Source organism: Perissodus microlepis, chromosome 18 (assembly GCF_051167445.1).
Source record: "Perissodus microlepis isolate ML-2025 ecotype Zambia chromosome 18, ASM5116744v1, whole genome shotgun sequence".
In the NCBI taxonomy this organism is placed as follows: domain Eukaryota; kingdom Metazoa; phylum Chordata; class Actinopteri; order Cichliformes; family Cichlidae; genus Perissodus; species Perissodus microlepis.
This window is the reverse complement of record NC_140478.1, coordinates 14,135,778-14,161,623: the sequence shown is the minus strand read 5'-3', so window position 1 is coordinate 14,161,623 and position 25,846 is coordinate 14,135,778. Positions and strand designations below refer to the sequence as shown.

The window sequence follows — 25,846 nt, the reverse complement described above, 5'->3', positions numbered from 1 at the left end:
AACCCACTAAAACAACAACAAAAAGAAATGAACTGGTTATACAATGTATATACAATCTGTTTATTTGTTTGTCTTTGGTCACATGGAGTTCCTACTGTAGCACCTGCTGTATTTTTTAAAAAGTATTTGCAGTCTAAACATTTAGTGTTTCATTTTACAAATGAGCTAAAATATTACTTTAAATCATCAATTTACATGTGACGTATATTTACACCATTTTGAATCTCTTTACATTTTAATGATGCTACACAGGGCTGTACTTCCAATTATCTTTATAATTACCTCCTTATCTGTTTACCACTTTCCTCACTAGCAGTTTGAGATCATTTTGATTTAAAAGTTTCTTTTTCATATAAAAAAGGTTGATTTTCTCTGCCACACGGAGGGAAGTTTCCCTGCTTAACCAGCAGCACTGGCTACTGTACTTTGTATCATGATGACAGGTAGCCTAGGGGCTTCACTTGTCCTCGTTTAGGATCTCCTGATTGGTTCCCATGGGGTTAATCTACAGTGTGCAGCCTGTAAAGATCTCAGAGGATGTTTGGAGGATCTTTGTGCACTTCTCAGATGTAACCTACCGTGATCCTGACCTTTACTATGAATAAGATGAGGCTCCTTTATTTTTCTGTTGCCATATTGTCCCTCATGCAGGTAATTATGCAGTTTGAATTTTCTATTGTCAATTTAGGTTTTCAGGTAATTACAGAATTTTGAGTTAGCTTCTTAACAGTTTTTTCTTTTTTTTAAGATACCCCATGTTAAGGCTGCAGGTAGGTCTTCTGTCCTTTTTCCTTTGTCAAGTGGTTAATATTGATATTAATATGGATGTTTATATTCTAGAGCCATTTTTCCCACTTCCTTTGGAATTTTTCCTTGAGAATATCCATCAAACTGAATATGCCAGCGGAACAGAATGACTTCTTATGGAATGTTTTATTGTTGTTTTGGTGATTTATGAATGCTGTTGAAGAAGAGGTTCTTAATGATGATGACTTGGGGGGGGGGGGGGGGTTGTTTTGTTTGGGGTTTTTTTTTTTTCATCATTTGGAAGTATGATTGTTAATAGTCTATTATTACTTTCTTTATTGGGGGTGACCCCAAAAATGATACTGGAGATGGTCTACTATTTGGAAGGTTGGTTATTCACTTCCTGGTTTTCCAACCTATATGTCAAAGAATCCTTGGGCAAGATGCTGAACCCTGAGTTACCTCCATTAGGAGTTTGACCTTGTGAATGTCATATTAAAAGTGCTTAGACATAGGAAAAACATGAGGCTTGAAGAAAGCTGTCGAAGTGTTCAAACTGAGTAACAAAAAGAACTAATTAAGTATTCTTTTAAGGACTTTCCATCTGTTTTATTCTGTACCACAAAGAAACTATAAATACACGTTCTTACTTTTCTCAGGATGTAATATCCTGTCAGTTACATCTCCTTCAGCATCATCCCTTAATGTGGTATGGAGCACCTACAGCAATGCTTCAGTTTATGTGTTGGACTTGAGAGCTGTGAACTCCACCACTATTTCCCCGCTGATGGTGACAATACCACCAACCAGCACAGAGATGGTGGTACAGGGGGTAAGATCTGGATATGTCTATGACATCACCCTGAAGGTCCTTGTGTTTTTGAATCTTATGTGCACAGACACTAAAACAGCCATGACAGGTAGGGACAAGTTTTAAACCAGCTGAATAAACAAAGCAATTTTATTTGAAGAGCAAAGTAAATAAAGTAATGCTGAACATCTTCTACATCCCCCCAGTGCCGGCTGCACCTCAGATCACACTTTCTGAAGCTGTGTCAAGTACTTCCATAAGGTTTGAATGGACCAGTGTGATGGGGGCAGTTAACTATACTATAATTGTGGAAGAGTTCATTAAATCTCCGGCACAGAGCTTCACTAAGACCTTCACAGTTTCAAGGGGACAAATTGATGATTTGAATAACTTTACAACATACAGCTGCAAAGTTTACGCCTCCAACAGTGCTGGAAGAAGTGCCCTAAGTAACACAAAGATAATAACAACCTGTAAGTGCATACAAACAGCTGGTTTTGATGTTTTTTCAGATGATGCACGTACACATAAAATATACATAATTACTTCTAAATCACTGATTAACGCCTGTATTTTCTGTTGGAAGTGGTGCAGCCACCCACTAATGTGAAAGTAGTAGCAACAGGAAGAAGTACAGCCCGAGTGACTTGGAACTCAGTGGATAAAGTCCTGCTGTACCGAGTGGCTGTGAGTGACAATAAAAACCCCAGCAACATGCCAGTCATTAGAAACACCACCAGCACAACCTTTGATATAAGTAATCTGGAGCCCTGCTCCACCTACACAGTGGGAGTATCATCATTCAACTTCTTCTTGGTGCCTGGGGAGGCTGCTAATGTTACACACACTACCTCTAGTGAGTATCTGTGCAACATCAATTATTTGTCTATTTCCCTTCTCTTCTCTTGTTTAAAAATATGAAATCAAAATCAGATAAAGCGTAGAAAAGTATTTACTACCAGAACCACTGAAGCATAGGCCTGATTCCCTGTTTTTATAGATGAGGACATATACAAACTATTACCTGCATCGTGATGATATTCTTGAATGAGCTCCGTCAGAGTGTTTTGTTTGACCTGTTAGGGATAACATGCCAACAGGAATCTGAGAATATGTTCATGTACCTACATTTACAGCTTTTGCTGACTTCTGAAACATAATTATGCCATCTGTTTACAATTTGTACATTTTTTTTTCTTTACTTTATTCAGCTATTAATTCGGTGACGACAGTCTCAGTGGACTACAGCTGCTCCAGTGGCAGTGTGACAGCAACTTGGGATGTGGTCTTTGGGGCCAGCTTGTACAGAGCCACAGCTGTAGATGGAACTGGCGCTTCTAGTAACTGCACATCAGCTTCCACTAGCTGCCAGATCTCCTTGTTAAAATGTGGTGAGAAGTATGAGGTCCGTGTTACAGCCCTCTCTGGCGACTGCAGCAGCACCTCCAACATATCTTCAATGTTTGAGACAGGTGAGGGCAGCGGCTGTGAAAACAAATATGACCTCTCTGAGGCTCATCCCCTGTCGCCTTTATACTGCATGTTTTCAATCATACTTCCACCTCCTCTTTTTTCCTTACATTGCACAGTGCAATCTATTCAGAACAAACTGTACCCTTAGGTCAGACGTTTTAGGTTCTTTCCATGGTGCCCTTTGTTCTTTGTTCCTTGAGCAGCAAGTCACAAGTTCATGTTATCTAATAAGACCTGCCATCTAACACCAGCTAAAAAAGCCTTCAAAAGCTCTTTACAGCCTATTGAAGTTAGGGAGTTTTCCAAAGTCATATATAGGATGGGTCTGAAACATGAACAGGTGAAGGAGATACACAATCATGTACTGTACACCAAGTCTTCAAGCTGTTTTGATGATGTGATTAATTTAATGTAAATGAAAAACAGAATTTGGTCGACTGCTTGATGTTAAAGATGAAATCGATAATTTTTTCGAGGTTGTTTAAACCAAAAAAGGATATATATGCATAATTAATGTGTAATTACATCTCTCGACAAACTGATACATTCTCATAAACTTTGAATGAATCCATTAAAAATACATAAGAGCAGGCACCAGTTTCTGGAAGCTGCTCAAGTGTCCTAAAAATCACACTTTCCCCATTGATAAACAGTTTGATTACATTCTCACATTGTATTAAAGTTTATGCACTAAGACGCCAACAATGTTACATGCATTTCAACAAATGTATCACTAATGCCAACTAACAGCAGCTAACAGAGGCTAACAGCAGCAACAACATCAGAAAACTTTAAGATATCCTCAACAACTCACTTCGGTATAGCTATCATTGGTTTTAAAAAAGTTTTCACAGAGTCGAGAGTCATGTTCCAATCTGAGTACACTCACTGCAGACAAACAGTCGCCAGAGTTGAGGTGATCAGAGAAAGTAGGCAACATTTTGGTCGCTTATCTCTTGTGATTTTGTTGTGGAGAAATGGCTTTTATGAAGAAGTGCACGATGTGGACTTACATTCAATAAGCTTTTGTTAGTGGTTGCTCTAGTGTGTAAAGAATGGTGCATAGAAAATAAATAAATTAATGTTAATGGTTCTACAAGCATGAACCTAGCTCTTCAAGGGCGGTCACTACTGGCTTTGTTGGCCACCAACACCCTTGGCCATCAGTGACCTCAGCTATGTATGCATTCCCTTGCAAATACATAGAAGTAACTGTTCATTAGCCATATTTCTTTTAACATGTCTACAAAATTGAAGCTTTTTTCTGTGTCATTTTCGATTACTAAACGATATATGGACGAGTTAGGGTCATGATGAGAGTGTCATTTATGTCATGAAATTACAGTGAAAAGGGGAAAAAATGCATTATGTAAATATGCAAAAATGACTCATTGTGTCATTTCTAGAATTTGATGCCTGGATGGAAGGGATGTAAAGGTGCACTTATTTTATCCTCCCATCCTTAATTCGTTCTTTTCCCCCAGTCCCCTGTGCCCCAGCAAATCCTCAGGCTTCATACACTTGCAACAGCAATGTAGTCATCTTCAGCTGGCAGCCCACTGACAACGCCTTCTATTATGTGGCGACGTCTGTGGATAGCAATGGCATGTCAACGGAGTGTCGAACAACAGACATCATGTGTTACTTCACTGATGCGGAGTGCGCTCAGAACTACACGTACCGTGTGTATGCTGTCACCTTACAGTGTAACACCGACATCACTGAACCTGTGATTGTTCAAACCTGTGAGTATTTCTTAAAGTCTTTGTTGTGACTTTTCTAAAATGTGATTACAGAAGCTTTTTGTGGTTGGTTGCTCTAACAACTGGTAAAGTTTAGTTATTTTTTAAACACTTTGAATTAAAGGAAAGGAACGAAATACACATTCTTCTCCATTTTCTTTCTTTAGCTCCTTGTCTTCCAACTAACTTGAGTAGGAAAGCTGAGTGTGACCCTAACAGGCTGGTCATAAACTGGGACTCTGCTGCTGGAGCTCTTTCCTATTTTGTAGAAGCAAAGGGAAACACTAAAGAAAGCTACAACTGCACAACTTCCTCCAACAGCTGTGAAATTACCAATGTGCCATGTGGTGAACACCTCAGCGTGTGGATTGTTGCCTCCAATAACAAGTGCTCCTCTCCCCAAGTTTTGGGAGAGGTTGCACAGACTGGTATGTATTGAGTCACTGTTTGAAATTTTCATAGTTCCCGAGATGTCATACAGCTAAACCAGGTGGCAGAGACTCGTAGACACAAACATCCTCTCTTTTCAGTTCCCTGCACCCCAAACAATGTCACAGTATCAGTGGACTGCAGCCAAAACTCTGCAACACTTGATTGGATGGAAAGCAGTGGCGTTATTTTGTACGTCATTGTCGCTCAAGATGCACACGGCAATTCATACAGGTACATGTCAATGGACAGCAACCGCATGATTGATGGCCTGAGATGTGGACAGAACTACACTGCCAGTGTTTTTGGCACGGATTTCATTTGCAACAGCACCACCAGTCAGGAGGTTTCTTTTATGACAGGTAGGTCAGAAGATTAATAACACTGTTGTGTTGTGTCACCTATTTATAGACTATACACTATATATTATACCTAAAAAAAATTAAACCAGGGCAAAAGTGCCTTAAACTTGCAATTACTTAAAAAAAAAATTAAATCACCAAAAAAATCAGAATTAGTCTTAAAAATGATGTAATAGTTAGTCTCCAACAATGTTTCTGTGAGATCCACCCTCATTTGTTATGTTCAATTTCATGTGCAGATTTATGATGAAGACACTTAACACCTGTTAAGTTACTGTGAACTGAATCATCTTTCTCCTCTCCAGCACCGTGTCCTCCGACAAACATCGAAGCGTTTAGAGACTGTGATGCCAATCGTGCAGTGGTGGTCTGGCAGAACCATCAGTCCACAGGCTTCTACACCGCCACTATAGCAGATCAGAGCGCTGATCAGCTAAACTGCACCAGCAACACAGGGAACAACTGTACAATAACTTCTCTGTCTTGTGGAAAGAAATACAACGTCTCGGTCACTTACAATGATGGAAACTGTCCGTCAGCCTCGAGTGTGGTCAGCATGGACTCAGGTACTACTGCTTTAAATTAAATCTGTTCATCAGAGCACCATATTTGATTCTGCAGAAGAAATGATTACAACAAATGAAAATATCCTAAATAAACCAGATGAGTTGAATAAAATGTGTTGAAACTTTAATTTAAAAAATAATAAATAATATCTAAAATATGATTTCTGCTTTTAACCTAAGGAAGTGAGTGGAGCGCCATTTCTGGTATAGAAATGGTATACCATTTCTATTGATTTTAAATGGCATATGATGTTGTGTGTCTTTTTTCAGTGCCATGTGGTCCTGAAGGAGTCAGAGCCCATGTGGACTGCACAACTGGTGAGCTGACAGTCTTCTGGAACATCTCCACTACTGCTGAGAACTACACCACTGTGATATCCAGAGGATCGGGCCAGCCTCTGTACTGTAACTCCACAGAGACACAGTGCAGTACAGGAGGACTGGAGTGTGGAAGCTCCTACTCAGTGACGGTCTTTTCTATCACTGGGACATGCAAGAGCCTGCCGAGCACAGAGGTCACAGTGGACACATGTGAGACCTGCAGATTTATCATGATCATATATATCATATATGTAGATAGAGCTACAAGACTTTGTTAGATAAATCCTCCAAATTGCGTTTCTTATTCGTTTCCTTTCAGTGCCGTGTCCTCCCACCAACGTCACAGTGACACACACATGTGCTCCACACCCTGTTCCTGTGTCATGGCTCGCCAGTGATGGTGCCAAATACTACACTGCTGTTGCTTTGAGCAGTGAAGGTCACAGGTCCTTGTGCACAACCAATAAAACCTCCTGTAGCCTCACTGGGCTCCACTGTGGGGAGGTTTACACAATAGGTGTTTCAGGAGCTTATCACGAGTGTACAATTCAACAGAGCAACACTGTCTCTGTGAACACAGGTAACACGACCTTGACCTAAACCACTGATGTCAGTAATGGGGTCTTATTTGGGGAATCTGGAAGCGTTACTGATATTTTATTTCATTCCAACTCCAGAACCATGTGCTCCCTTTAATGTGTCGAGCCAGCTGATCTGTAGTGCTAGAGCTGCTCACGTGTCCTGGGACCCCAGTCCGAATGCACTGAGCTATGCAGTGGAAGCCATAAGTGATGGGCAGACCCTCACCTGCAACAGCTCCAGCCCCAACTGCACACTGAGTAACCTGCTCTGTGGCCAAGCATATGAAATTTTTGTGACTGCCACGGATGGCACCTGTGTCAGCAACTACAGTGCCCCCTTCAGGCAAGACCAAGGTACTGACTTTGACTGGCAATTACTCCGGTGAGGAGAAGCCTCTCAGTCTCAGTATATTGAGATTAATCTTCGTTTTTGTTTTTTTTACAGCAGTGATTCCTATAATATTATATCCTATAATATTGTCACCAGTAATTTCTTAAATATGCCCCCACTGGACTTGAGATTTAATATGTAAATTTATGTTTTTCACTGATCTCTTGCAAAAGAAACTTGACCTAACAAGACCTGCCTTTTTCCAGCCTCATCACACATTACTGGTTTAAACACTTTAGCAGTGAAGATAGAAAACTCAAACTAAACAAGGCATCATACTCGTCCTTCTTTTACATTCTTTTCAATCAAACTGATAAGCAATTAGTTTTTTTTAAACTCTACTCAATCCCAGATCAGTTATTTTTCTTGGTTTTAGTACAGTATACTGGTCATGGCTTTCTTCATCGAACTCAGTACACAGTTCAGCTGAGAAAAGTCTTTGTGATTAACTCCCACTGTGTTCTGTTTCTCTCAGTGCCATGCGCTCCAGGGAACATCAGTACAGACTTGTCCTGCAGCACCAATGACTTAACGGTCAGCTGGATCTCTTCTTCTGCATCCCTCCAATACAGTGTCACTGCTGTGCCATTAGCTGGAAATGTAACTTCGGTCATCTGCCAAACTGATGGTGCCAGCTGTGTTCTGAGCGGCCTTCAGTGTGGACAGATGTTTAATGTCTCAGTGGAAGCGTCCTCTGGCAGCTGCAAAGGACCGCACAGCCCTCCACAGACCGTTCAGACAGGTAACAATGACAGTTATTGTAAATCTATAATTTCGTCTATCTGCTAACGCTGCTGATTTCCTTAATGTTTCTTTTAAGTAGATAAAGTCCAAAATCAATTGTTTTAGAATCGTAATATTTAGCAAGAAAGGAAAGAGATCATTCTATACCAACTATGTGACAAAACAATCAACATAACTGTCCTGTAAATGTTAATTAGTACAGCATTTTAAATTTCATGCCCTCACATGCTGATGGAGGTGTGGTCCCACTCCTGAAATTCATATAAATTACCTCCAATAGATGAGGATTTACTTTGGGTCAGCTGGGAAGGCTGTCGCATGATTCCCTCAGTGCTGCACTTCTCCTGTCCTAATACTCACACTCATTAATGCTCATATTAAAACAAAATGATAACACATTATTCTTGTCTTGTTTAAAAGTCAGGGAATCATGATTGGCTGCTTTGCTTAATGCTGGAGCTCAATAAAACAAAACCTGAGCAACATACTGGAAGAAAAACAGAAAGGCTTTGATAAAGCAAGCATGCATGATATGTTAGCTTGCACCAGTAATTTGTTACTTTAAACCTTTGACATGCCAACTCTGGAAACTGCCATGTTAATTAATGAACAAGTGCAGCCTGTATTAAACCTGACAAAAGCGATATGAACTCTGAAATTGTATTCTTAAAAGGCTTACATTTAAAACACAAAATCATTTAAGATAAGTTTTTTTATATAGATACTACTTGAGCAGTTGGATTTACAGTGTGTCATATCTATTTCCAGCACCCTGCTCCCCTCAGAGCTTGGCAGCAGTGACAGACTGTGGATCAAACTCGCTGCTGGTCTCCTGGAATTCCTCTTTCGGTGCTTCCAGCTACACAGCTAAAGTTATGGGCCCACATGGCTTCTCTGAGACACGCTCCTCATCAGATCTTAGTTGCTCTTTTTTCAACCTGCAGTGCGCCACTCAGTACAGCATCACAGTAGCATCCAAGAACAACCACTGCACCAGTGCTCCCATTCAAACTACTATCACAACAGGTGTCATTTACATATATTTGTGCATTTCATGAGTTTCCAAATCATATTTGGACATTTGGGACACATCATGCATCATGTAATGTATGTTCCTCCAGGACCATGTGACTCAGTAAACGTGACCAGCGTCCTGCACTGTGGCTCAGACGTGGCCACGGTGTCCTGGATTGCATCTCCAGGAGCTCTGACCCACACTGTGCTCGCTCAGGATGGCACATCTCATGATAATATTTCCTGCAGGACTAACACGACTTCCTGTCAGCTGAAGAGGCTGCAGTGTGGGAAAGTTTACAACCTCACAGTCATGTCTGAGGATGCCACCTGTAACAGCACTGGAGCAAGCCATGTTATAATGACAGGTAGGGAAACCACACACAGCAAAAACAAAGATGTTTTACAATCTTTAGAATCAACGAACACATTTATTAAACGTGTTTGTTTTTGTCTCCTTCGCAGCTCCGTGTCCTCCCACTTTCATGAATAACACTCTGATCTGTGGCACCAGTTCCTCTTTTCTGTCATGGACCCCGGTGGCTGATGCTACAGGTTACACAGTTAACTCCACAGCTTCAAACGGCCACAAATTGTCGTGTAGCTCAGCCACAGCTTCATGCACACTGACTGATCTTCAGTGTAGTGAGACCTACACAGCTACAGTGACTGCACACGGTAACGAGTGTGACAGTGCGCCTGGAACCAGCACCAGCATTACCACAGGTGAGCACGCTTTAAATGGCACATACATGTGATCTTGCTTCATCCCCCTGCTAAACCAATGTACTGCTCTTTCTCCAGCTCCCTGTTCTCCAGTTATCATTTCTAAGCAGTATACCTGTGGCACCAACACAGCAGTGTTCAGGTGGACTGACCCTGCGGGAAGCCTCAGTTTCCTCGCTCAGGTAGAAGGAAAAGGGCATCAGGACGACTGCCACACGACAAATACTAGCTGCGTGTTTGAAAATCTCCCCTGTGGCTTGGATTTGAATGTAACACTCCAGGCTCAGGGGGCGCAGTGCAACAGCAGCCCAAGTGTCAACGAATCCTTAGAAACAGGTAAATAACAGACATTTTTTCTGTCATAGAGTAAGATGAAAAGAAATCACCACTGGACCTCATATCTGCCCCGTATAGTATTGATTTTTTAATTTCAGGTTCAATTATATAGCACCAAATCACAGTAACAGTTGCTTCAAGATTATTGGGACTTGAATACTGAAGGTATTCTTCAGTGTTCAAGAGAAAACTCTATCAAGCAACCCGCTATGAACAAGTACTTTGTAACAGTGGAAAGGAAAAACTCCTTTTTAACAGGAAGAAACTTCCAGCAGAACCAGGCTCAGGAAGAGGCAGACATCTACTGCAACTGGTTGGGGAGTGAGGAAAGAAAAAAGGGGGAAAGAACAAGAGCATAAAGAGACAGGACAGATATAGCACTGTCCAGCCTGCTAAATCAGCTTAGCACAATTAATAAAAATAAGGGGAAATAGCCAGACAGCCAACCCTCACTAACTTACCCCCAATCTATTATTAGTTTCTATTTTCTAGTGAATGTGGCTTATATTCCATCTGTTTCTACATCTTTCAAATCGTTATAAACATTAAGGGAAAATATGACAATGTCATCAATTTCCTCATGTGTATTTCCTCTAAATGTCAACCTCATAACATGTCAGTTTAAACTTCATGTGTTTGTAACCTGATTGGTCGTTGAATGTTTTTCTCTTTTCTCTCCAAAGTCGCGTGCGCCCCACAGAACGTGAGCACCGCCCTGCTTTGTTTGAATCATTCAGCCCTGGTGACGTGGGTAGGAAGCCCCAGTGCTACAGGATACAATGTGACAGCAACAGCACAGGATGGACACGCACACCACTGCCACACCAATTCTACCAGCTGTCAAGTCCATGACATCCACTGTGGTGAAACCTATAGCATTACCGTTACACCTTACTCTCAGACATGCACAGGAAATCCAAGTGCAGCCTACAGCTTTCAAGCAGGTACTTGAAGTCATATAATGTCCATGAGGAGAGCTCTCCCTACTTTTCAGAAAGACAACAGGAAACCATTTTTCTTATGTTGTCTGCAGGCCGTTGCGCTCCTGGTAACATCACCGTGTCTCCAGCTTGTGAGGGCAACAGCACAGTCTCCTGGTCTCCTGTAATGGGAGCTGATATGTACATAGCGACAGCAATGGCAGATGATGGACACACTCATACCTGCAGCTCAAACTATTTAGACTCATGCAATTTCACTGACCTCCACTGTGGGGAAACCTACGCTGTCACTGTTGTCAGTGTAGACAGGAGCTGCTGGAGTGAACCAAGCTCAGCAGTGCAGCTCAGGACAGGTGAGAGAAAGCTGGAAGGAGCATCTCTGTGTTTTGGGGTCTGTAGGCTGATTTAGTAAAAAGTAACAACAACAATACTGAAACATTAATCCTTTTTGATTTGCTCACCTCCTGTATCTTCCTAGCTTTGTGTCCACCCACTAACTTGACGGGTCATGTCAGCTGTGATGCCAACGCACTGACCCTCACTTGGGATCCAGTGACTGGAGCTATCTATGTCTTACAGTATGAGCAGATAGGCAGCGCACTCCCTCATTCAGCCAACGTCACCTCTAACTCTTCCCATACTCTGTCTAATCTGCTGTGTGGGCAAAGGTACGCTTTCCGCATTGCAGCCCAGGATGGAAACTGCCGCAGCAGTTACAGTCCACCCATAGAAATAAGTACAGGTAATGCGTGTTTCCATAGCAACGGCAGTAAAAGTTCTTGTGGGGCATGCATAACCCATCAGCTCTCCTTTTCTTTCAGCCCCCTGTCAGCCCACAAACTTAACGGTCCAAGTGGACTGTGGGACAAACAATGGGAATTTTTCCTGGGATGAAAGCAGCAGTGCAGGTTTCTACACTGTGCAGGTGACAGGGGAGCACGGCCACGTAGCATCCTGCTCCTCTAATGACGCCTCCTGCGCTGTGAAACTTCACTGTGGCCGCTCGTACTCTGCGACACTGGTGGCCTCCACAGAAAGCTGCAACAGCAGCAAACACACTGATATTTATTTTGACTCGGGTAAGACAAAACATTTATACTACAAGAGCAAGTCTTAGACCTGCTTATATCTGGAAAAAGCATGTGATCTGGTGCAAAGGGAGGAACTGTGGTCCTCTGTGAGGAAGACAGGAGTGGCATTGGAGTATGTGAGAGTGGCGCAGGAAATGAATGACAGTAAGACACCGGTGGGGTGAGATCACATCAGGGATCAGCTCTGAGCCTGTTGTTTGCAATGATGAAAGTGGAAGTGGTGAAAGTCAGGCAGGGTCTGCATGGACAATGATATTTGAAGCCTAACTGTGATCTGTAGTGAGAGTAGGGATCAGGGGGCGGTGCCTGGAGAGAAGAGGTTTCAATGAGATTTTCATTAGAAGTGGGATGTTGGAGGACAGGATTGGAAATATAATAGAAGAGGAGCAGCTCAGCTTAAGCTTTTGAGACATAAAGTTGGAGAGGCAATGTTGAGATGGTTGGACATGTGCAGAGGAGGGGTGGTGGATATATTTGACCAAGGATGTTAGGTATGGAGCTGTCAGGCATAAGTATAATTAAGTATATGTATTTATTTACTCATTTATGCGCTGCTCGGATCAGCTGGTTGTGTTTGTGGCATTTTAAACACTTATTGCCAACATGGATACTATGGAGTGCCCCCTGGTGGACAAAATATCCCCCGTAAACGCAACGTGTTTGAAGAATGTTTCTCCGATCTCTTCTTTTACTTTAATTTTCATGTATTGATCATTATAAATTCTGAAAATAGCTCAGATCAGTTGATAAGCATCCCAGTCGAACTTTAAACCTGACAGTGTAATTCTTCTTCTTTTTTTTACAGAAGTTTCTGAGAACAAATTAAGTTGGTGATACAAAAAATTCAGTTTTTAAACCCTTGAAAGGACTTGGGACCATTTTTGGTCCCGAGAACCACGAAAAGATGGATTTTTGAGGTCCTTTCAAGGATTGACATTTCGTTTTATTTATTTATCAGCCTATCAAATCACCTTGGCAGCTTGTCTGTTGTATGTAGAGTATAGTATCATTATGTTTTTGACGCTCCCCTGTAGCTCCCTGCCTACCAAAAGATGTTGTGGCAGAGTTGGACTGTAACACCAACATGATGACTGTGAGCTGGTCTCAGACTCCGGGCTCAGATAACTACACCGCCTGGGCCATCAGCAGCACAGGTGATCACAGAGCTTCCTGTAACTCGACATCCGACTCCTGCTCCATCCGTGACCTGCAGTGTGGAAAAGTCTACAAGGTGGTTGTCACCTCCTCTTCTGTTCACTGCAACATCATTGCTGGCTCTGACTACAAGGTTCAGTCAGGTGGGTGCAGGTCTTTTAAATCCAAGACGTTTAGCAAAACATAATTTGTTATATGTTGAATAAACCTGCTTCTTCTCCCCCTCCAAACCACTTTTAGCTCCATGTAAACCTGAGAACACGACTATTGACCAAAACTGCAGCTCGAGCGTCAATACAGTAAAGTGGAACCAAGGTGACACAAAACAGAATTACACTGTTAAGGCTACTTCTGCCTCAGGTGTGAACTCCACCTGTGACTCCACCCAGAGCAGCTGTTCCTTCCTTGACCTGAGCTGTGGTCAGCTCTACACTTTCACAGTGATGGGACACACAAATGTTTGTATAAGCGAGTGGAGCACTCCTATAGAGAAGCTCACAGGTACGCACGCTATGTACATCTTTCAAAAATCAGTTACATTTAGGGAAATATACTTGGTCTCTTCTTAATTACACTACAATAAGAAGATATTTGTGTTTATTTTATTAATTTGAAGCTAAATGCTAACAGCACATTCATTTAGCTTGTTACTAACATCACAGACTGGCACATAGTGCAGGTGTTACTGCAAGAGACAGTCTATAAACCCATGATGTTACATTAAAGCCCTGCAGATTGTATATGGATTAAATAGCATATAAACCTGTGGTTTAATCTCAAACTATCACTTAAATTTTACCATTCATTTCCTCATTTTCTATATCTGCTTCCAAGTTGTGCTTCTTTCTATTTCTAGGCCCATGCCCTCCTACCAATGTGTCAGCTGAGCTAAATTGTACTACCTTTAAAGCTCTGGTCACTTGGAGTAATACTGCAGCAAACACGGGATACATGGTCCAGGCCACATCTGCTAACGGACACAGCTCCAACTGCAGTGACTTGGGCACATCGTGTCATCTTAACAGCCTGCTTTGTGGACAGGAATACTCTGTTGTTGTGGAAGCAGTGGACCCCGGATGTACTGGTCCTTCCAGTGTCCCCACCACCATCACAACAGGTGAGTGTACAGTAGCTTTTAACACAGGGAGTTTTTTTACTTTTAAAAATTCTAACTTTTATAATGTTTCCTCCCTCCAGAGCCCTGTGTTCCTATGAATGTCAGCTTTCACTATAACGTGAGTGCTGCCCAGGTGCAGTGGAGTGCAGGGAGTGGTGCAAGCTCATACTCTGTCCGAGCTGTGACACAGCAAGGCCTGAGTTTAACCTGCAACACCATAAACACTGACTGTGTTCTGACTGGTTTACAATGCAGTCAGACCTACAGCATCACTGTGACGGCTAAAAACCAGGCCTGTGACAGTCAGATCTCTGACGCCTCCCTCCTCATGACAGGTTAGTAGTCAAATCAGGAAGGAACATGTTTACACGTATGTACATGTGTGCATTTTAATAACTAAATGTGTTTGTTTTCCCTTAATTCAGAACCCTGCCCACCCACAAACATTCAAGCCAATGTGTCTTGTGGGCAACCCACTGCAACTGTGTCCTGGCAGCAGAGTGACCTTGCTGCAGGTTATGTTGCCTACTTCGACAGCCAGCGTGGACACGACACTTTCTGTGTTGGCACAGACACGGATACAAGTTGTGTGGTCTCAGGGCTGATGTGTGGCACAGTGTACAGCGTCTGGGTCAAAGCCCTGGGACATCAGTACAACAGCTCTGACAGCATAGTGGTCCCTCTAACATCAGGTAATGAAAACCCCACACAACGTGGCATCAAACTACTCATTACTGATCAATTCAATATTAGCTACTCTTTCTGTGTTGCCACAAGTAGTGAAGCATCTTACTAAGTGGTCTCTTAATAGTGAAGTTCCTCATTACCTATGGATTATTTTAATTTCAATATTATTAATATAGCCTCAAATCACAACAGCAGCCTTAAGGTACATGCTTTATACTGTGATGTAAAGACCCCACAATAATACAGAGCAAATAACAACAAGCAAATAAAACCCTATAAGTTAGCACTTTGGTGACAGTGGGAAGGAAAAATCCCTTTTAGTAGGAAGAAACCTCCGGCAGAACCAGGCTCATCATCGGGGGCGGCCATCTGCCACAACTTTGGGGGTGTGGGGAGGAAGACAGAACAAAGACGTGCCGGGAAGAGAGCCAAAAATCAATAATAGCTATATAAACAGATAGATTCTTTATGTCTTTAGTGAATAATTCTCTTGTATAAATTATTAGGGAAGCTATTAAGAAACTGCTGATGAAAATCTCATTAACTACCAGCTCATTCATGACTCATCACTTGTTCTTTAGTAACCAAGTTTTTGTGTCCCTTGTTGTAAAGAGTTACCATGCTTGATATTATTCTTGATCCCACAGGACCTTGTGAGCCAAGCAATATTGAAGTGATTTACAACTGTGGGGGCAGCTCTGCCAACATATCGTGGCAGCCCAGCGATGAAGCTGTGCTCTACATTACTGTGCTCACAGCTTCTTCAGGACACACAGCCAGCTGCACCACCAACCAAACCAGCTGTCAGCCGAGGCCTCTGCGATGCGGAGAGGAATACAACATCACTGTGAAGGCTGTTGGAGAGACTTGTAACAGCAGTTCTCAGATGACAGGATACCTCACCACAGGTGCTCGTTTCAGCCAAACCTTTTGTCTCATTTATATCACAGTTCAGACCGTTTAACTTGTTCTCCCTCCAGAGCCCTGCGTTCCTACAAATGTGTCCATCCACTTCAACTTAAGTACTGCCTGGGTGATGTGGAACACAGCGAGAGGTGCTGCGTCGTACTCTGTTCAGGCTGTGAGTGACCGTAACTTGACAGTCACCTGTAACACCAGCAACACACACTGCTCCCTGACTGCTCTGCAGTGCAGCCACACCTACAGCATCACTGTGATGACACAAAGCCTGGCTTGCAACAACACTGTGAGCTCTGCACCCTACCGCCTCGTGACAGGTTTGTCAATCCATCAGAAGTGATGCACAGGTTCGTCTCTGTGTTTCCAGAGTGAGCGTTTAAATGTGACCCTTTTCTCTTCATTCAGAGCCGTGTCCACCTACTAATGTTCAAGCCAGCATGTCATGCAGACAGCTTACTTCAACTGCGTCCTGGCAGCAGAGTGACCTCGCTTTGGGTTATGTTGCCTACTTTGACAACCAAAATGGCCACTACACCTCCTGTATGAGCACAAACACCTCCTGTGTGGTCTCAGGGCTGATGTGTGGTACAGTGTACAGTGTCTGGGTCAAGGCGTTAGGACAGCAGTACAACAGCTCTGACAGCTCAGTGGTCTCGTTTACATCAGGTAAAGAAACACTCAGCATATATATCTGATGTTTTTTTTTTTTTCCATTTGGGAACCTTGATTTATTTATATTTTCTAACTGCGTTTCCTCAGCCCCATGCCTGCCCAGAGACATGACAGTGGAAGTCAACTGCACATCTGACAATGCTGTCCTGGTGTCCTGGAACGGCACTTATGGCACAACTAACATTTCCCTGATGGCTGTCGTTGGTGGAAGTCTTCAAACTCTGTGCACAACTCAGCAGGAAAGCTGTAACATGACAAGTTTAAGCTGTGGGGAAACCTACAGTCTCAGCATCAACGCCAGCAACGACCAGTGCAGCCTCAGCACACAGACACTGTCTAACTTTACCACACGTGAGTGAGCTTTTACAGGTAATGTGCATGCATGGCTGCTGCTGATTTCATTTGCTCACAATAAAGCAAACATAAACATCTTCCTCAGGTCCTTGCCCTCCTCAGAGAGTAGCTGTCAATCTGCAGTGCAGCTCCCATACTGCTGTCCTATCCTGGGAAGAGAGGTCTAATGTTGAACTGTACACAGCGAGCGCCATCAAGGCGTCAGGAGGGGAAGAGAAAACGTGTGACTCAGTGACCTTCAGCTGTCAGTTCTCTGGTCTGGACTGTGGAGAGATGTATAACTTTACTGTTACAAGCCACAACAGAGGCTGCTGTAGCCAACCCAGCAGTCCCGTGGTCATCCACACAGGTACTACTGAGACCAAACTGTAAAGTACAGAAAATCCCTTGTTTCAGCTACACAACAGTGGAGATTCTCACTGAAACTGTTCCCATTGTAAATATATGATATATTTTATTTTACATTTGAATATATATATTAAATATAAAACAAGTAATGATCTTATAAAACAGCATGCATAGCAGACTCAATAATCTAGCAATATATAAAGTAGGAAAGAAGAAATGGGATTTCCTCCAAACATGTCAGTCTTAAGGCATCAAAAGCAGTAAAACAGTCATAGAACATTTTTACGTAATAAGACTCTAAAGGGTCGATTTTGATACTTAAAGTTCATTTTAGAGTTGAAGATATTTATTACTCTAATCACGTAAAAATAAGTTCGGGAATAAAAACTGTATTTTTATATCGTACAACCCTCTTTACAAAAAGTTTAGAGGCTTACATGTAAAACAGAATGCAGGGATACACAGTCCCTTTAAATCAGACACTGAAGTTTAAAGTAAGAAATATTTATAGATTAATCGGACATCTTTACTGGCAGAGTTATTATTTTTGCATTAGTTTTTTGTCTAATTAGTTTTTATTTTAATTTCATTTTGACCTTCAGATGAGTTTCAGTTATTTTCCAGAGTGGGTTTGCTTGTTTGAGTATTTATATCTGTGTTGATCTTTTTAAACATTTAGATGGAGGACATATGTGAGAGGCAAGATTTAAGAAATTTGGCACATGTATTACAATAAAAACACAGAATGTTTTAAAGGCAGTTGACTCACAGTCTTGGGAGTCAACCAAAGTGCCAGTAAACATGTCCATCAAAGCCTCATTGGGCAAGTTGCCATAACAGCTTTTACTAAATTAACAAAGCCTAAAGCTAAGAATTTCCTCTATATTTTTAATGTTTTTTTTTCTAAAGTCTAGCTTTTATTTTCTTTTAATTAACTAAACCTAGTTTTCATCAACTGTGATGTAAAAGATGAAGATCTGAACTCTTTTCTCTCTTTTTACAGAGCCATGTCCACCTACAAATGTTTCTGCTGAGGTGCTCTGCGAGTCCGATGAGGTGAAGATCTCCTGGCAAGAGGCGAGTGGTGCTGAGAGTTTCTTAGTTACAGTGAGCGGCAGCGACGGATTCGTGAAGACTTACAACACAAACCAAACGCTTCTAAGAGCCTCTTTGCCTTGTGGACAGGACTTTAATGTCACTGTTCGAGGACAGGGCAGCATGTGTAATGGCATCCCCAGCAGTCCCACCTTCTTCAAAACTGGTGGGACTTTTTCTACATCATATGCAAATTATTTTAACTTTATTTTAACGTTTATGCTTTGACTGTTTTGTTTTGTTTTCCTTTTTGGGACACAGCTCCATGTATACCAAGGGGTTTGGCAACTGACGCAGAGTGTGGGTTTGACGTGGGCTCCGTCAGCTGGCAGCCAACTGATGGAGCTGAAACATACATTGCTGTAGCCACTGGCTTCGACGGCCACACTCACCGCTGCATAAGCAATACCACCTCCTGCACCTGGAGCGATCTGCACTGTGGGGAGGAGTACAGTGTTGTAGTGAGAGCAAAGGGCAACAACTGCACCAGTCTGCCGAGCAACAGCTCAATCATCCACATGGGTATGATATTGATGAATGAAAACAAAGTGAAATGAAGTCAGAATACATCATCTCATGTCTGTAATTGTTCAGCAGTTTCTACAGTTTTTCTTAGAAATTTGCACAAGTAAAAGAAACATTATCAGATCATTGTTTCTTTCCAGACCCCTGTGCTCCCCAGAATTTGTCTGCCACTGTGAACTGTGATATGAAAGTGGTGTCTCTGAGCTGGGATGCCAGCAATGGGGCAAAGATGTACACGGTTTCCACTGAGGCGGGAAACAAGTCAGTCAGTCTCAACACTAACATGACCACAGCCAGCTTCACTGGATTTACCTGCGGACAAAAATACAGCATCAAAATCACACCTCACAGTTGGCACTGTCCTGGAAACTCGAGCGCTTCAGTCTCTGTGCAGACCTGTGCGTACTGTTCAGATACACAGTTTTGACCAACCACACATAATGGAGAAGTGAGCTCTAATCTGAGTTTATATGTTTTTATACCAGGGCCATGCAAACCCATCGGAGTCTCTGCCAGCCAGGATTGTCTTACTAGTATTGCTGTGGTAACCTGGCAGCCTAGTAATGGGTCAGATGTCTACACAGCCACCATGCAGACTGACACCGGCGTGTCAAAAATGTGCATGTCAGACACTAATCAGTGCAGCTTCCTTGACCTGATGTGTGGACAGAACTTCTCTGTCTCAGTCACAGCTTCCAACCAGCAGTGTGACGTCACCTCCGGTCCAGCCACAAGTCTGCAATCAGGTGAGGATTGCATGGCTACTAGAGCAGGAAACGCAGGCTTCCATTGCTATATTTAAACTTCATTTCTTAATTCTGTTTTCATATTTGAAAGGATTTTTTTTCTCTGTTAGAATTTAAAGGTGAGGAAAGTGACATGTTTTTGTGGTCACTGGGCAAACAAACCTTTCTGAGACTCCCACTTTTCCTCTGCTGGTCTCCAAGCATCTAGTCAGTGCTGGGAGGCTGTCCAATCATAGGAAGCCTGAACAAGGAAAAAGTGTGACAACGTCTAGTTATGGTGTGAGGGGATGGATACAAGCTTTATTATTTCTACAGTCTGTGCTTTTAAATATGTAAAGTCAGCATAGTTAAGGTGTTGTGTAGCAGTAGTAATCATTTTGCTGTATACTGACGTTTTTGCTCATGATGCTCTCCACACTGAGTGACTGATCCTGTTTGTTGTGTCTGCTTTATCTTCAGTACCTTGTGTTCCCACCGACGTCTCAGTGGTGATGGATTGTGCTAACAACACTGCTGTTGTGTCCTGGGCTGCCAGTCAGGGTGCTGTAAAGTACTCAGTCATGGCCCACAGTGCCCATGTTAATAATGACAGCTGTCAGACCGCTGGCCTTAGCTGTAGCCTAAACAACCTCACCTGTGGCAGCCTCTACACCATTCACGTTGTAGCTATGGGTGACAGCTGCTCTAGCGTCCCCAGCTGGCCTCTGAAATTCAACTCAAGTAAGAGAAACAACACCAGTGACCAGAGCCTAAAGCACTTTTAACATATGAATTTTGTGCAGGCAATCAAATGTTTGCAATTTAAAGCTTTCAGTTGTGTATTCAAACTGTTGTCATGTTTTCAGTCCCCTGCCCGCCTCAGAACGTGAACACCCAGGTCGACTGTTCGTCAAACGATCTGACAGTTTCTTGGGACGCCATCGGAGATGCTGACCACTTCTTGGTTTCACTAGCTGCTGAGAATGGCGAAAGCGAGTTATGCAACACCACAAACACTGTATGTTTCAGCAGCAATGCCACATGTGGAAAAACCTTCACAGTCCAGGTGACCTCTGTCAGAGAACACTGCCGCAGCGTGCACAGTCAGACCCAGAGCATCCAGTCAGGTTAGACATGACAATAGTCACCTCGAGGCACTTTATATATATAGTGGCCCCCCAGCAGCTTAGGTCTAATAACTAAGGGAGGATTCTGGGCCACCTGATCCAGCCCTAACTATATGCTTTACCAGAGAGGAAAGTTTTAAGCCTAATATTAAACAGACAGGGTGTCTGTCTCCTAAATCCAAGCTCTGCCTCTCATTTTACTTCTAAATACTCTAGGAACCTGCAGTCTGAGAGCGAACTGCTCTGTGGAACTATAAGGTCTTCAAAATAAGATGGGGCCTAATTATTCAAGATCTTGTATAAGAGGAGAAGGATTTTAAATTCAAGCTTCAAAGAAAAAAAAAAAAACACTTGACAAACTACCCTGGCTTGCATGGATCCTTCCAACCAATCACCAAATCAACTTTATGTGTTTTAGCTCCCTGCCAGCCCCAGGGGATCATGGGCAGCGTTGACTGTGTGACCAACTCTGCCTGGATATCATGGCTTGATGCTCCCGGGGCAGAAAGCTACACTGTGTCCGGTGTAGCTGTAGGTAGAAATGACTACAGAGCCAACTGCACCACCTTTACCAACATGACATGTGAAATGAAAGACCTGGCCTGTGGTGTGCTTTACAACTTCAGCGTATTGGCCAAAAACAGCGAGTGTGAGAGTCAGCCCAGTGCCCCCATCAGTTTGGAAACAGGTACCTCAGTGAGAGCTGTGTTTTCTCATTTCAGTTAATTACTCGTGCCACAGTATGAACTTATCAACATCTGCTTCATTCTCAGCCCCCTGCTCCCTCTCTGCTATCACTGCTGTCCCTCAGTGTCACAACTCCTCCATCCTTGTTATGTGGGATCTCATGGAGGGTAGTGAGAGAAACACTGTGTACACTGCTGCAGCAGAAGCCAGTGATTACACGTTGTTGACCTGCAATAACACCGGCACCAGCTGCTCCCTCCAGGAAGCACAGTGTGGCCTTCAGTACACCATCAGCGTAGCTGCTTCATCGGACGCCTGCAACAGTATGAGAAGTCCTCCCTCCAGAGTTAGCATGGGTACGTCTTCATGTTTATTTTCTGTCAAGAAGTGCATCAAGTTTGGAAGTTCTAAGATATGCAGCTTACCTCAGCTTAAAGACTGGAAGTAGACAAGTATTTTTGTTAAATAAATTAGCAAGAAAAAACCCCCCAACAAAGTGGTTTAGTAATACAGCCAAAATCATAGCTTAAATACAGCAGATACAGATAATTAAAAGCTACTAAATCTAAGTAACTAAAAACCCATCACCTGGCCTTTGTGTATTTATGTTGACTCGTCTTTTTCCACAGAGCCCTGTCCACCCACAGACGTGAGGGTGAACGCTGCCTGTGAGCATCACAGGGCGGTGGTGTCCTGGACTCCGTCTCCGGGTGCTGAAACCTACCACGTTGTCGCTGAGGCTACAGATGGACACACGCACACCTGCAACACAAGCTCCACAAACTGCAGCTTATCAGAGCTCCACTGTGATGAGCAGTACACTGTGTTTGTGACAGCTGGCCATGAGAACTGCTCCAGCAAAGCCAGTCAGAATGTAACACTGAACACAGGTATTTGTTTTCGGACTTGCATGATATTAGTACCAAAAATGACTGAAAAATATAACTAATATTAGCACTCTGAGACTTACACCATCTTAATTGCTCCTTTTACCCAGGTCCTTGCCAGCCAAGTGGACTCTCAGTTACGTACCAGTGTAGCAATCAGTCCGCGACGCTGACGTGGACTCCCAGTGGACCAGCTAAAGACTACTACGGCTGTGCTCAGGCTGGAAATGAAGACATGCTTTACTGTCACAGCACAAACCCCAGCTGTGTTATCAATGGCCTCGACTGCGGAACTGTTTACAATTTCTCTGTCCAGGCCTCAGACGGGACATGCAACAGCTCCTTCAGTGATCCTGTGCAGATTGAAGCAGGTAAAAAAGGAGCTTCATACTTGTCAAACCCTGAGTAACTTTTCACATTACTGTTACTGACTCCTCCTCTCTTAGTTCCCTGTCCACCAGCTATTGCTGAGGTGCAGCTTTTCCCAATGCAGGACGAGATCGAGGTGATGCGTTTCAGCTGGAAACAGATTACCTGTGGCGACACCGGTTACATGCTCACTTTGACAGGAAGTCTGCTGGGAGACAGCCAGGCCCTGTTCGAGCTTTCTTCCTATTGGACAAATGTGACATACTTTGAGTTTCCTCTCGTCTGCAGTTCGAATTACAGCGCCACAATGAAGAGCAGGAATGCTGCAGGCATGAGTGACACATCCATGCCTGTTTATGGAACAACAGGTAGATTACACCCCAGATTTGAGCTGTTGTTCACTGCAGTTACACAGGTGCTTCATGTGTCCTCACAAAATCTGGTGTAACTAGTAATCATATGAGCTACACTGAGGTGTTCTTGTAGCTAATGAAAGACATCACATCTTTACAGTGTACCCATCCTCTCATGCATGCTTCCAGCAGGATAATGCACCATGTCACAAAGCTCAAATCACCAACAGTGAGTTCACTGTACTCAAAAGGCCTCCTCAGCAAACAGATGTCAATCCAATAAAAATAATAATAATAATAATACATTTTATTTGAGGGCGCCTTTCTAAAACCCAAGGTCACCTTACAAAGAGAAAAAGACATCATTAAAAAAGTAGATTAAAATAAACTGTAATTAATTAAAATACAGAAACCAGCAAAATACAACCACAAACAACAATTAAAAAAAAAAAACACGATTTGACAGCAAGTAAAATCTGTATTAAAGCGAGTAAGCCCGTTTAAACAAGTAGGTTTTGAGTTGTGACTTAAATAAGGGAAGGGAATCTATATTTCTTAAGGCTGAAGGAAGTGAGTTCCAGAGCCGAGGAGCAGAGCTACTGGAAGCTCTGTGCCCCATAGTGGTAAAGAGAGCAGAAGGAACAACAAGATGAGTGGCAGATGAAGATCTGAGAGAGCGGGAAACTGTGGTGATATGAAGCAGATCACAGAGATAAGGAGGGGCAAGGTTATGAATACTCTTAAACGTGAGAACTAAGATTTTAAAGTTTATCCTGGCTTCTATGGGCAACCAGTGAAGCTGTTGAAGAATTGGGGTGATATGGTCTCTTAAGGGAGTACGAGTTATGACCCGAGCTGCAGAATTCTGAAGAAGCTGAAGTTTATGGAGCAGGTCTGGGATGTGGTGGAATGAGAGATTGTCATCATGGAGGTGTTCGCTGGTAAATCTGCAGCAACTGTGTAACACTGTCATGTAATTATGGTAGAAAAATCTCTAAGGAATGTTTCTAGCACCTTGTTGAATCTGTGCCATGAGTTAAGGCAGCTCTGAAGGCAACAACAAGGGGTCCAATACTCCAGTCCAGTACTAGCAAGGTGTACTTAAAAAAGTGTCCATTGAGTGTGAATAAAAGTAAGCTTTCTATCTTTTTTGGAAAGAATATAATTTTTAAATTCTGATAAAAAATGCCTCAATCGGGACATCCTCAGAAATGGTCTGATGTGTTTGTGTATTTGTATTTTTTTCTTTCTTTTTAAATAAAAAATGAATGAACTTCTTTAAATCCCATTTCTCTCTCTCAGCTCCTTGTCCACCATCGGGTGTGGTGTACACTGGAAACAGCTCCTTTGCCACAGTTTCGTGGAACGCCTCAGTGTTTGCCATCAACTACACGGTGTATGACAACAGCATAACGCCAAAGGTCCAGCTGTGCAGCACTGCACAGCTGTCCTGCTCTCTGTCCAACATCGCTTCCAGCGATCTAGCGATCACCGCCAGCAATGCCGCTGGAGAAAGTGAAGCAATAAATGTCACAAAAAGTACGGTTCAGTAGCTTTGTGGTGACAATTAAGACAAGTTTAAAAATGAATAATTAAGATCTAAACTGATCTTCTGTCTTTAGTGGTGACGCACGCACGCAGGAGAAGAGATCTCCAAGAACAGATGTCACTGAATGGTGAGTTTACATTCATTGGATTTTATTCTATTTAGTTTTGATTTTAGAGCTTTATAAGAATTAACTTCCACGTCTACCAGCTTCATCACACTCTGAAGTTCTAAGTCCTCTGGGACTCTATTCAGAACTTTTTTTCCCTCTCTCCATCAGGAAGCATCTCAGCTCCCGTGTTGGATGTCACGCACACAACATCAACAGTCATTTCCATCACATGGTCTAAGGTGGAGGGTGCTTCTTATTACAGCCTGCTGGTTATAAAGCAAAGCAGGTCCCACGAGCACCAGCAGCTGACGGTGTACGGGGAGAGCATCATGCTCACTGATATGAGACCAAACGCCACCTACTGCATCTCTGTGCTGGCCATTTACACAGACGCTAGTGGGCCAGAGTCTGAGCCCGTATGTGTGCGGACAGAGAGCGGGCTTCCACAGTAAACAGAAAAGGCACTTCTGAGGCCTCCACACCTCTCCTTTTAAAAATGGTTCCACTTTTAGATGCCAAATCCTTAACACACAATACACAAGCACATTAGATTGTGGGAATTAATGTGGGTTGCTCTGCTCGTGTACCATGAGATGCATTCAGCATAAGCCTCACCACTGATAATAAAGTAGTTGTCTTTAGAATAAAAGGCTCTGTCCTCCAGTTCATGCTTATATTAAAAACTCTTTATAAAGATGGGTTTATGTCTACTGCTGGTTGAAGTTGCATGTTCCTCCTGCTTTTTTAATTCTCATTTTGTAAATTATCATCATTGCTAAATGTGTATTTAACATGCAAATAATTTTCAGACTACATTCTAATAAAATAATGAAAATATTTTCTTTCAGCTTCTTTATGTGTGTGTGAGTTGTACAAACGACCCGTTGCTTT

General features: G+C 42.7%; 1 protein-coding gene across 1 annotated transcript; it reads left to right on the top strand.

Moving 5' to 3' along the window:
* Window positions 1–1,103: 1,103 nt before the first annotated feature.
* Window positions 1,104–25,786, top strand: LOC146367518 (uncharacterized). Its single transcript, XM_084912655.1, has 44 exons — window positions 1,104–1,134; window positions 1,440–1,667; window positions 2,145–2,414; window positions 2,770–3,030; window positions 4,516–4,776; window positions 4,941–5,201; window positions 5,304–5,564; window positions 5,870–6,130; window positions 6,401–6,661; window positions 6,771–7,031; window positions 7,129–7,386; window positions 7,899–8,165; window positions 8,936–9,193; window positions 9,289–9,549; window positions 9,647–9,907; window positions 9,986–10,243; window positions 10,927–11,187; window positions 11,277–11,537; window positions 11,663–11,926; window positions 12,006–12,263; window positions 13,310–13,573; window positions 13,671–13,931; window positions 14,287–14,547; window positions 14,628–14,882; window positions 14,973–15,239; window positions 15,882–16,142; window positions 16,215–16,472; window positions 16,561–16,821; window positions 16,915–17,178; window positions 17,267–17,530; window positions 18,533–18,790; window positions 18,886–19,146; window positions 19,290–19,547; window positions 19,635–19,895; window positions 20,355–20,615; window positions 20,741–21,001; window positions 21,420–21,689; window positions 21,775–22,044; window positions 22,318–22,578; window positions 22,686–22,946; window positions 23,022–23,312; window positions 24,600–24,836; window positions 24,920–24,973; window positions 25,124–25,786. Exons 1-44 carry the CDS (start codon window positions 1,104–1,106, stop codon window positions 25,405–25,407), a joined length of 11,067 nt encoding a protein of 3,688 aa, XP_084768781.1. The 3' UTR covers window positions 25,408–25,786.
* Window positions 25,787–25,846: the final 60 nt, after the last annotated feature.